Here is a 12719-nt window from a genome sequence, read left to right on the forward strand (position 1 = left end):
GTATTGACATTGACGCTGGGCACATATTTCCAATTTGGGGTTCTTACAGCGTTATCTACAAATTTCTCTAAAAGAAACATGTAGCGATCTACCATCTATTTCATTTGGCTTCGAATTTCAGATCATCGCTTAGGGCCTTATATACTATAGTCTGATTTAAATATGCTTTGTTTTCTACTCTACCGTTTATATTCGTATTCCGTTTCCACCAACGATGGAGTACGTACATATTTATAATGTCATCCGAAGGGCGCGACCATATTTACATGGAGTCCTAGTGATATGCAAATTGTTCCTCATATAAATGGCAGAGGGTTGACCAATACACCCGCTAAGTTCAAGCTCGCAGATCTAGACGATACTGAATCGCAAAATAGGAGACAGTAAATCTTGCCCATCATCCAGGTAAGAGTCACCAATAATGCTTGAAAAGCATTACATGTGAGCAAAAACATCATTCCCATCCTACCGCATCTCCTAATCCGTTTGCCAAAAGTCATACATTCCTGAAACCCAATCAATATCGACGACGATCTCGTATCCTGCATTCCCTTCCACACACTAGGAAAAACCACAATAGTAGGACTCATCTGCTCACCTCATCGACGCTACTGCCCACAGCCGGAAAATTCCCTTGATGTGACGTCATTGAGGCCACATGCAAGTAATAAGCATGCATCACTCAATTTTGGCAATCTTCCTCAGCGGGACAACAACCCGATTGTAAAATTCCAATGCTGGGTGCCAATCAGTAAAACCCTCAGTTGCAGTAGCGGCAGCAACGGTATCAGCCGCAGCGTTCTTGCATATTGTGCTATCGACGACATCATTGTGCTGATCAGCGTACTCCAAACACCATTTTACAACATCAAAATATGGGGTGCCAACGCGGAACGCCAACTCACGGTCCGCTCGCGAGATCACACGTCGTCGAAGCTCTAGCGCTTCCGGCCGCTGGAAACGTTTCATACTGGAGGAAAGCTGTACCGCAGTAGCGGGGTTGCTAATAGCTAGAGTGGTAGTGGTGGAGGACCGGATTTGTGTCGATGACGATATCGACGCTGGAGCGGACTCAATGGGCACCTTCGCATCTAGGAAAGACGAAAGAGGTACCCACCACGCGATCTCTGACAGAACCAGCCCAAACGAGTAGATATCGTAATCAATCCGGTATCCCTGGGCCGCCTCACCCTGGTAGTTCGGGTGCCTGTAGATCACTGGCCTGATGTCGTCATGGAACTGGTTTTTGTCAATTGTTTGTGTCTCCGTCTCCTGGCGGGAGTAATGGAAACCTGCAACGAGCGGTGACAAGAGCAAGCTAGAGTTGATACCGGGCGACAATGGTTCCCTTTTGCTGTTCGACTTCCCTCCATACAGGGCTGGAAAGACGATATTTTCACTTCGTATATTCTTGTGCAGCCAACCGCTGCCGTAGAGCTCGGACAACGTAATGGCGAGCTTGCTGGCGAGACAAAGTCGCGTTTCTAATGGTGGGCGCAGTTTCGATTCTAGCAGTGCGAGGAGCGATACTGGTTGGGCCAAGACCGCATTCGGGGTAATCATTGGTATGCCCGTGATTGGAAATTTAAAGACTATCCACCAGCAAAGGTTTGCCGGATCGTGAATAAGTCCAATTGCCTGTAAAGTTTGAAAATCTGGAGATTTGTGCGCGCTTAATAAGAGAACGAGACGGTTCACTCTCATTGTTAGAATCTGCTTATCTTGCACGGATATATCACTACCATAGGACTTCTTTTCCAGCAGGACATATTCGCTGGGTTCGATGCTTTTAGCTATGAAACGGCTCTGCCCATGATATCCAGGAGGAATCGAGAAATCGTTCAGCGTCAAGGGGCTGAGAGCTGCCGGGCCGGAGCGTGTCGTTACAGGCCGCCCACCTGCCAGTGCTTTTCGCTCCACCAATGCACGAATTGATGAAGTCTGTGGCTCTTGTCCAAGAGCATCTCGGATCCACTGAAGAGACCCATTGTCATTGGCATTCCCCACAAAGACAATATCAATTCTTTTCCGATCTTCTATTAAAGATCTCTGTTGGGTTTCTGAAAGTAATTGATTGAGCTTTTCGACGTGTGATTCGAGGTCGGTTATCAATTTCTGAAACTGCTTCCTATCCCGAACACCCCATCGCAGTCGTTTTGCCCGCCCGACAGGTCGACCTACCTCAGATGCATAGGACTGTTCATTTCCATTTATTTCTTCACTTTCTCCTCTAACATCGAGTTTAATGCCACTCGCTCGAAGTGATTTTCTCATCTTGGTGATGAATCGCTTCACTTTGTCAGGTTCCAGCGCTTCGGACTGGGAGGCACAAAGTCCATACCTCTCCCGTAGCTCATCCGCATTTTCAAATAGTTGGCCAATCACTTTTAATGTTCTTTCCACGATTTCGTAGACGGGAAGTAAGCCGGGAGAGAGTTCGCCCTCCTCCAGGCCAGCATTTTTGGCCCATGTTTGGAAACGGAAGCGTTCAAGTTCGAGTTGGAGGATTAAGTCTTCTGAATCTGAAGCGTAGTGTAGTGTGTCTTGGAATATGTGCCACGCATGGTCTGCGCCTTGATATGCGAGGAGAGTCAATGCAATAATCGAGCCTGGGTCGAGCATTGTCGTCGGGAACGGAAAATATATATATATAAAATGCCAGACTAGCGCGACCTGCAGTGTTCCGACGACCCTATTTCGACGTCAAACGTTCAACCTCACTTCGCTTCAGTTATTGCATTCAGCTGTATAGATCACATTGTGTGGGAATTGCCAACTCATTTATTAACGTCTTCTATCTATTAGGATGGCATTCAGCCTTCTCTCCGCCAAGGATGAACACGCTTCTTATTTCAGCCTCGTGCTGGCCAGAACAGACTATCTGTGCTGCCACGCTGCGGGGGAAAAAAAAATACACCCTCGAGGGCTTGTCACTGGTGTGGGTTTCACGATTGCATTCGGTGGGCCGGTTCATAAGCGAGATGGCTTGGAGGCGCTTTCATGCGTGGGCTCTTGAGGCTGAATACTCCGTAGAGAGTATGCTTTGGAGGGGTAAGGCCGCATTTTAAAGGTGTCCAATACATATATACATTGAGCGGAAAACGAAGAGGATGGGAGATAAATAGAAGAGGTTGCTGATATCCCATGTGTCGATTTTTGGTGACATTAATTGGGTTTACTGCATCGGGCTATCATGACAACACTACTCTACGAGTCTGCTTTCACGTCCGAGCCTACGGAAGCTTCCGGTTATAGGACGGAGGCGCAGACGTCAGGCTCCTCTCGGGACCCAGAATGGTCGCCTCAGGGAAGTCTTGCATCTTTCATATGCCATGCTTCGCATTTACAGAAAGCACTTCGTACAGATGACTCGATCTTTGTTGATGACAACAACGGAATCAAAGCGTTATCCAGGCAGAAAATAGGATCAGGCGCTTCCTTTATCGTCGAACGTGCTGAATGGATAGCCGGAGTTCATGAGAATGATGTATCCTTGTCCCGACAATTCTCTAAATGGGGGAAGTATATTGCTATCAAGAGCGTCCGCGAAAGGCCCAATTCAAGGTTGGTAGTTGTATTATTTTATTGTATCTTTCGCTTTCATTGACTCTAGATGTTAACATACGACTCCAACCAGTAGTCGGAACAATTGGAGTGATGTGTCCCTTGAACTTCGCGCGTTATTACACAAACCGCTGCGATATCATCCCAACATTGTCCATCTGTTGGGATTCGGATGGGGATCATCTGCGGAATCAGATTCTGCATATCCGAAAGTAATTATCGAATATGCCACATTCGGTTCCTTCCACGATCTCCAAGTCTACAGACCCCCACTGCATTTTGCCATCAAACAGAAACTGTGCCATGATATTGCTCGCGGGCTTGCTATTCTTCACGCATGCGGAATCGTCCACGGCGATCTGAAGCATGAAAATGTTCTTATTTTTGTCAACAAATATGACATCCCTAAAGGGCAGCCATACACTGCAAAATTGGCTGATTTCGGCGGAGCGGTAATGGATATTGACCAGCGTGACTTGTCATATCTTTCGATGGGAACCTACCCGTGCCAGGCACCTGAATCTTCAAACCGACTCTCCGCTGATGGAATAAAGCAGACGGATGTCTACTCCTTCGGACTGTTGGTGTGGAGAGCGTTTATTGACGGAAGAAATATTGCAACGGAATTGGGACTGGATTCTAACCCTACGGAATCGTCTGAGAGACTGCTCCAGCAGCTAAAACTCAACAATGACATCCTTCTAAAGGCCGTATGCAGTACTCAGGTTTATGCTTCAGACCATGGAATCAATGAGAACGCACTGGCATTGATCTTATATGTGCTACTGCAAACAATCGTTGTTGACCCAATGGATAGATCTCTCCCCCGAGCCCAGGCAGCACTGAGAGGTATGCATTTTAGTAAAATTGATTCGTTTCTTCAGGGAGTCGCCGCTGCAAATGACGAAGGAGATAGGATCGAGAGTATGGAGGCACCGGGTTCTCATGGACTAACCGTTGACAATCTTGGCTTCTTCCTTGGGAACTTGGGCAGCGATTATGATTGCCAAAGAAATACTCCAGGCCATCGACCAAAAATATCACCTCCAGATATAGCGGAATTTTTATTTGAACCTGATAAATTAAGGACCATTCTTGACTGGACTCAACAACAACAGATCGTCAGCGACTTCAAGGAGGCTTGCCAGAAAACGAGACCTGGAACCCCCGATGGGCTACAGCCATGGAAAGCTGCATATTATTTGTTCCAATGCAATCTAACGGGATTTGGCGTCACATTTGACGAGAAGCAAGCCTGCCGTTGGCTACATGAATCTGCCAATGTAGATGATAAGGGTGATGTCGACTACTGGGCGATGGCTTGGTTATGGCGTGTTAGCACCGCTCTTTCTGTGCCACCATCTCTTACGCTGGACCAACTGCAAGAGTACATCCGATGGGGCATTATAAGAGGTCATCACAATTGTATGGAGGATGCAAGAGAAATAATAGCGAGACTGACTAGTATAGATGAACGAGAACGATGGGAAATGATGTTGACGGAAGCTGATTGGGCCAGGAGGACCATCGCAGGCGGGGTTGGTATGCCCCATTTTGTCCCTCGAAAATTACGCCGATGCTACAATCTGAATGACACTGTAATCCTTGAAGATCAGATCAAAGACGAACTTGGAACTGCATATAATTCCTGTTTACGGAAGAAAGGTTCACATTCTTCTGCGACCAAGAACGCCGAGTCCCCTCAGGTTGAGAAATCCGAGTTTGATAAAATCTTTGTCAACCACAAGGGCCACGGACTCCTACATCTGGCTGCAACCTTGGGAAAACTGAAAGCACTTAAGTACATGGTTGAGACATATCTGTGCTGCATTGATCTTCCAAATAAATCCATGGCTGAATCTCCCCTTGTATGTGCTTGTCGCAGTGGCCATTTTGACTGTGCCATGTATCTCCTCGATCGCGGCGCTAACGGAGGTGGAACAGAATTTGGTGAAGAAGTACCCCTCCATTGGCTCTGCAGCTTCACTCCTGAGAAGATGACTCCGCTTGCATTAGCATTAGTAGATGCTGGTGCTAATATAGAACATGCTACCGGCACAATGCGAAAGGATGTTAGAATGATAAATGCCGACTGGGAGGACAATTTTGGCATTCCAACAACGCCGCTAGGGAGGGCTGTATTGATGAGAAGTCTTCCTGCAGTGAAGGTTATGCTTGGTCTCGGTGCGAACCCCTTAGCAAAAGTGGGGCATAAAGACAACATTACTGTTAAATCGCCGACTGAACTAGCGGCTGTCCTCACTCTTCCTCACATTCTGGAAGTATTGCTCCTCTACATCGATCAAATGCTTCCGGAGAAAAAGCCCATATTTGACGAGATCGGAATGCTCCAAGCTGCCCATGGAAGATGTATAACTCCATATGATCCGACTACCTTACAAAGTAGGTTGGTCCGTTGCGGTTCTAGGTATAAGCGGGATATGTTTCAAACTCTTCAGATCTTACGCCGAAGGCACGAAAAACTTCGAGATTGGAGAACTCTGGATTTTGGGAAACCGGTCGAGGGCATGCAGTTATGCCAGGAGGTGAGGCTGGGGAATGCCGACATTGTGGAGGCACTGTTGGAATTGGGACAAGATCCAAATGGCTCGCCTGACCATAGACCCATTGAAGAGGCAGTTTTGATGAACCATGAAGCCATATTTCGGCTTCTAGTCAACCGTGGCGCAGGAACGGGAGTAAAACGCACTGTTGGCAATGGAAGACAGTTCTCTTTGCTCCAGCTATCGGCGAGCCGTCCACGAACATCGCGCAATGGAATTTTTGTTGCAGAGTATCTGATCCGATCTGGGATGGCTATCGAGCCATTACCAGATGGAAGTCCTTCAAGTGTAGCGCTTGCGATCAAAAACCGCTACTTTGATCTCTCGGATTTACTTGTGGAGAAAGGTGCTGATATTAACGCATTGTATCAGTTTGATAAGAGGGAAGAGTGGATCACTGTCCTTGGTGAACTTCTTCTGACGCATACGGAGGCCACATTGCAATCAGTGGACTATATCCTTCGGAAGCTAAATGTCAATTCTAATAATGTGAGTGTTTCGGTCATTTTTCTTGCCCAGTAATGGAAACTAAGTATTACCTAGCCCGCCGGTCAAGTGGAATTCATTGTCAACAAAACGCAAAAGCTGAGCGCCCTCCATCTTCTCGCGCTTTGCCCCTCAAACGCGCTAAACGACAGGTCTCAAATTTCAGCCAGGGTTATCCAAGCCGTTCTTGCAGCTTTCCACACTACCGAGTGTATTAACTATGTTCACCCTGTTCTAGGGACTGCGCTTTGTATTGCCAGCATTACAGGACACCTAGAAATGGTGGTTGCGCTTCTAGCCCACAAGGCAGATGCAGAAATCACAATGCGGGTCGATCAGCTAAGCGAAAAGCATATACAAGACCTAGGTTTACCCAGTACGTGGTCCAATCGGGAATTCCAGATTGGGGAGAGTACTCCCTTGCTTCTAGCACAATTTGCCTTTGAAGTACATCTGTCCGAACTCGAAAAATCATCCTCTTTCGAGATCAGTAGCTTATCGAAACTGGATTGCTTCGAGGCCATGGTTCCCCTATTTCAAAGCGCCGGAATATCCGATTCAAATGCAGCCTGGATATCTTTGAGAAACAGAAGGAAGCTCCTCGAGGACCGAATCGGGCTCTGCACCTCGATGGCGCAGTTGAGTCAAATTGACCTTTCAGAGCCTGTGGATCTCTCTGTGCTGACGGATGAAAAGCCGACGAATTGGGAAGAGGGGGATGAAATGAATCAGGAGATGGCGACAAGGACTATGCTGAAATTTATGAGAGGAGGCTTCGATTAAAGTTTTGCCGTTATATGGAGACAGTTGAGTGAGGGACGATCAAGATTGACCGTATGCCACTTCTATATGAAATACGAGCAATGATTCTCGACCTCCTGATTGGCCTCTAGAGTGTAGGCGGCGCATAAATGCGATACGCGTGAGAGAAACCAATAAGCATTGTCCAAGATTCTAAATCATCTACCAGTCAATGTATTTGAATCGAGAGGTTTTTTGTGCTCGTTTCTGTTAGGAGTTCCTGGTGATGTGCTTTCGGAGCTCAGGATAGTTAAAATACCTGCGCAACTTTTCTCCCAACCCAGCTAAAAAGTGCCAGCACTAGTCAGGTTTAGCGCCCGTTTCTCAGCCCTAAATTTTCCTACGCTTAACCAATTGAGCACTTGCGTGGAAGTTAACCAGCCAGTGGAATCGTGGGCGTGCTCTTTGAATACTTACGTCAACATCCTGTAAATTGACCGACCCGGTTTCCCCTTTCGGCTTCAGGATAATTCATTCTAGCGCGGCACAGTGCCGCATGGTGGGGTGGTAGGGAGGAGAAACCATCGTTGAAGGGTAGTTTGAAAAAATCACGGAGAGAGGTCCTTCATTGATAGCATCCTCCCTTGCCAGTTGTACTGAGGACAATGATATGAAATCGACCTACCATGTTCAGATGTTTGGAACTGAGGAGCGAAATTGGACTCAATAAGCATCATGAACATACTTATATGGATATCAAACTCATGCAATTAACCACCTACTCACTATACCGCGGCGCATTATCGAATTCACTATCCTCCCAGCGAAGACTCCAAGACGAATAAAGGAGAAATAATGAGTTGGAGACCACATTAATAACATGATGGAATATGACGAAACTTTCTAGTCTTCTTCCACCGTTCCTCCGCCTTGTATACTCCAGAATTATTATAAAGAGATGTGAGATAAGGAAAATAGGAAACTTAGATGCGACCACTAACTAAGCCCATCTCCACGCATACTCCATGATCCGCGCACACCTATGCGCCTTCGCAACTCCAATCTTCTCTCGCTGCCCATCCTTCCACACCTCCAACTCGCTCACCAAAAACAACGATGCATCAAGCCCACAGCTAATCCCCCCAGAGCTAATAACCCTCGCCCCAAACTGGGGACGGTCGACAGTAACCCACCTCCACGACTGCTGCTGCGCATTCGAGTACCCTTCATAACCTCCATCTCCTATATCAGGCTCGACAACTGTCCCCTCTCCCGCTATCCTACAATATTCTCGCAGCTTTTCGAGTCCCGCATAGTGGGTGGTAACAATCATATTGCTAAAAACCCCTGCCAGCCCCGCCACGAGCGCCCCAGTGCATATAGACAGGAACACGCGTTTACAGCCGCGCGGAGACGGCGTGGTCGTTTGCGAGAATGCTAAGAGCAGTTGTAGATGCTCCTTCACGCTAGACGGGCTCAACCCAAGCTGCGCTGGATTTTCCAAGTACTTTTCTACTTCGGATATGCCGGCGCCAGGCTGGACGACGATTTCGTACTGGTCGAGCTGCTGCATCGCCTGGGAGATGCTGAGGTTTGGATAAACAGGGACCTTCTCTGCGCTGAGAGTTGGTTGGACAATTGCGGCGATGTCAAATGTTATCTCTAGTCCGCCGATGGCCGCGCCCTTACCCAGGACTTCGATCGGAGCATAGAGGTCCAAGGTGTCGAAGTTTGGGAAAGGGAGGAGGAGAACTTTGAGGGAATTGGATTTAGACATGACTATAGCGATGGTGGGGGTGGTTCTTCTTGTGGATGTTGGGTGTGCTATATTGATAGATCAATCTAGCTAGGATTGATATGTGAGCTGCCTTTACACTGGAGAGTGGGGATTTTGAGGCACCACAGGCATGGCAGTGGGATTTATTTAAAGCGTCACGCCCATGCTTACTTTCATCTATGCAAGGCTTGTATCCACTTTCTATAAATCTCTTTTTCAGCTGCAAGCCTCCTCGATCAGGTTAAGGGTAGGAATGAAAGTCTCGAATAGTAATTGGATGTGCACATCCAGAGATTCTCATATCCGAAAATTGAGCTCTTTATGCTTTCAAGAACGGACTTCTAGGAGTTCTACGGTTCGTCATTCCCGGTCCTCAGGAGACGGAACGAACCCTTTCTTGACAATGATCACCAGCTCCCAGCTCCCAGCACACCCTAATCCCCGCCAAAATACCTCAATTGTGCTCAAGTAACATACGTATATGGACAAGGGTGGTTTTTCTGATATCTTCGAAATCTTTAAGTTGGAAGATGCGCATATCTATTCATGCACGCTACAGATGTATGCTAGAACATGAGTGACATCCACAGATACTTTCGTAGAATCTAATTTTTGAGCATCCAATGAGAATAGAGCTGCAAACCAGATTTTCTCATCTTCAACAGCGTTGGATCGATAACCGCTTTGCCAGAAGCGGGGTCGTGCTTATCTTCCCGGAGCACCGATCGATACAGCCTGTGGAAAACTAAGTAATCTGTGCTCGTGATTCGTGGAATCCGGGGAGCGGCAGAGGAAATAACAGTGGCTTTCTCGCAAAAGAGATTTCTTGAGAATCGGTAAAGGCTGATAATGTTTTCAATGCTCTTCATCTGCTGCTCTTCATCTGCTGCATTCAACTATAGGAAGATCCCCTTCACTTGCATCCATAGTTCATGCATCTAGTAATCTTACAATGCTGCATCAAACTGTTTTACAAAGAAAGCCCTTGTAAACAATCACAAAATTTCAGCTCACCAGGATATGTCTGAAGAATATGACTCCAATTCTCTCGTATATCCAGTGGTCCCAAAAGCTCAGATGAATCCCCCACACAACCAGCCAATGTAAGGTAAAAAGTTAAAAATCGTAAAATCAAATCAATACCACCCACCTCTCCCCCACCCTCCTCTTCCACTCGTACCATTTCCTCGGCCTCTACTTCCACCAGAGCCATTCGCATCTCCGCCAGAGTAGGGCTGACGCCCAGGTCCCTGTCCCTGAGGAGTATGCGGTGATGGGAAATGGTATGATCCAGGAGGTGGCTGGTGAGACGGATGTGAATGAGAAGAGAATTGCGGCGCACCGCCACCAGCAGGAGATTGGAAGCCGGGAATATTCATATTCACGCCCATATTCACAGGTAGTGGAGGTGGTAGAGGCGGTGGGAATGGTGGCGTTGCACCATGATGTTGAGAAGGTGGAGGTGGGGGTGGAGGCGGCCAAGGTCCGTGATACCCTGGCGGTCTCGGAGGAGGAGGGGGAATAAACATGCCACCGGGACCAGGGATCGGTAGAGGATGGGGAGGTGAGAATTGTTGCGATCCGCTAAAGGGATATGACATTGGAGGAGGGATAGGCGGAGCTGTTCCTGGAGGTGGGAAAGGAGCATTCTGATTTTGTGAAGGAAAGGGCGGTGGAGATAAGGGGCGAGGAGAGTAAGATATCGATCTTGACCGTGATCTCGGACGTCCTGAGCGGCCTGGAGCTGTGCGGGAACGGGAGCGGGAAAGAGAGCGGGAGTAGGAGTCGCCCCGACTTCGGTTGCCTGATCTGGATGAACCCGATGATCTAGAGCGTCCCCTATCGTCATCACTCATGTTATCGCTATATCGTCGCCGTTTCCGTGCGCTATAACTCCGGCTGCGGCTGCGGCTTCGGCTGGGACTGAGACTTCGACTTTCGCTCCTACGCCCAAGTTTGCCATCCCTCCTTTTCTTCATTTTCTCGCAGAATGAACGAGACCAACCATAGTACGTTTCTCCGTCAACAACTTCTCCCGTCACTGGGTCACGAACAATGATCTGACCAAGCTCATCAATCTCTACATCGTCTCCCCCATCCATCGCTTCCCCATTCGAGTTATATATTTTGTCGACGTCATTTAGAAAGTTTTTTACGGCCGTGACTAGAGACTCATCAGCAGGTCCTGCAAGAAACTGTAGAGGTTTCACTGCCTGTGGTCGGATTGGGGCTGTCGAGTTGGGAATTATATGTGGCATTAGATTCCCCGCGGGTAGCTCATGATATGGCGCAGAGGGGTCTCCATGTGTCGCCGGCATTACGTAAGGAGCGTCCCTTGGAGGGATCTTGTTCGGTGTATCTGAACCAGAATCTTTGGGAGCAACTTTTGCATTCAGTGCACCAGGAGACGAGGAGTTATCCACGGTTTCACGGAGCTTGTTGATGTAATCCCGGCTATAGTAGCTATTACCGGCCCATATATCCAGGAGATCGTTCAATCGTTTGTGATGCTTTGGGTTCTTTTCGCGAGAAAAACCAGCCGCAAGGCTAATAAGGTCAACTAAGAATGGTTGAAGGGAACCACTGAGAGTTGAAAAGGCGGAAGTTGTCTGTTCATGGTATTTGGTATGATGCAACAAATCGTTCAGCAAATACAGGATATGCAGCCTTTTCCGTTTTGGAGAATTCTTCGAGGCTTCAACAGCGGCCTGTCCAGCAGCCGGTGATTTATCGCCAGGTTCGAAAGATCCTGATAGAGTGACAAGGTATTTGCCCAGAGCCCCAATCCTCGTTGAAGAAGGAATCACATTTTTCAGCAGCCACGATTTGCAAATCTAGTGGAGGTACCCGGATCAACGATTTAGTAAACCCATTTAACGCCGACATGAGGAGTCATTGTTCAAACCTGGATGTTTCCTGGAGAGCAGTGCGTCACTGCCCGGTCGAGCGACGTGTGGAAGAAGGCGATCTCATCGCGGTAGACGGAGGTGGGATCTGGTCGCAAGAGCCCAGCTGAGAAAGTAGCTTTCGCAATAGCAACCAGATGAGTCGTCATGATAGGCGTAGCTCTATGTCCATCTGCATGTCGCGGTAAAACGGGGCGTAGATAAGCTATTAACGTCGTTGATGTTGGCTCTTAGCGGCTCCCAAAAATTATGATATCCACTGGATTACATTAGTTACACGTGACATTTAATCACCTGATTGGAGTCACGTGAAGAAAATCCCAGCTTAAGTTCGGCCAGATTGAAACAACAGCCTGGCTTCGTCTTTTGTAGAGTCTGCCAGTTGAAACGGAAGAACTCATTTATGCGATTGCGAAAGTTTTTGAAGCCAGGCGTCTAACCACGCCTGTTGACAGAAACGCTCCTAGCTCCCGAGAAACAGTGTTTTGTGGGTGGTGCAGCGAACTCTCCTAATACACAACCTCATTGAAGAAAGTATCGACGCATGGTGTTAATGGGCCCGGGCAATGTCAAACTCAGACCATCAACCCGATCCGGGTCAAAGTTGTGATGAAGCCTGGAGACGGATAGGATAAATCGGAGCTGAACGCTGGAGCTGAACGATGGAGCTCAACGTACGGC

At 47.8% G+C, this 12719-nt stretch overlaps 3 protein-coding genes across 6 annotated transcripts; 1 reads left to right on the forward strand and 2 right to left on the reverse strand.

Annotated features, from left to right (window-relative positions):
- Window positions 1-8: 8 nt before the first annotated feature.
- BDCG_04417 lies at window positions 9-3312 on the reverse strand. Of its 3 annotated transcripts, none has more exons than XM_045420079.1 (2): window positions 906-3312; window positions 9-814 (listed from the first exon to the last, which is right to left on the reverse strand). In XM_045420079.1, the coding sequence occupies exons 1-2, from the start codon at window positions 2620-2622 to the stop codon at window positions 702-704; spliced, it is 1830 nt and encodes a 609-aa protein (XP_045280870.1). In that variant the 5' UTR covers window positions 2623-3312; the 3' UTR covers window positions 9-701. The 3 variants fall into 3 exon arrangements, with proteins under 3 accessions (XP_045280870.1, XP_045280869.1, XP_045276254.1); XM_045420078.1 differs by having other exon boundaries at window positions 9-561; window positions 599-3312; XM_045420077.1 differs by having other exon boundaries at window positions 9-3312.
- On the forward strand, window positions 1311-10162 carry BDCG_04418. 2 transcript variants are annotated; one of them, XM_045420080.1, is made up of 3 exons: window positions 1311-3564; window positions 3638-6617; window positions 6672-10162. In XM_045420080.1, exons 1-3 carry the CDS (start codon window positions 3194-3196, stop codon window positions 7395-7397), a joined length of 4077 nt encoding a protein of 1358 aa, XP_045276255.1. In that variant the 5' UTR covers window positions 1311-3193; the 3' UTR covers window positions 7398-10162. The 2 variants fall into 2 exon arrangements, with proteins under 2 accessions (XP_045276255.1, XP_045280871.1); XM_045420081.1 differs by having other exon boundaries at window positions 1334-3564; window positions 3641-6617.
- Window positions 8075-12187, reverse strand: BDCG_16930 (uncharacterized protein; the record flags this gene model as incomplete). The annotated part of the gene is made up of 4 exons (XM_045426111.1): window positions 8075-9179; window positions 9776-10018; window positions 10313-11966; window positions 12038-12187. The coding sequence occupies 4 exons, from the start codon at window positions 12185-12187 to the stop codon at window positions 8356-8358; spliced, it is 2871 nt and encodes a 956-aa protein (XP_045280872.1). The 3' UTR covers window positions 8075-8355.
- Window positions 12188-12719: the final 532 nt, after the last annotated feature.

Source organism: Blastomyces dermatitidis (genome assembly GCF_000003525.1).
Source record: "Blastomyces dermatitidis ER-3 genomic scaffold supercont1.4, whole genome shotgun sequence".
NCBI lineage: Eukaryota > Fungi > Ascomycota > Eurotiomycetes > Onygenales > Ajellomycetaceae > Blastomyces > Blastomyces dermatitidis.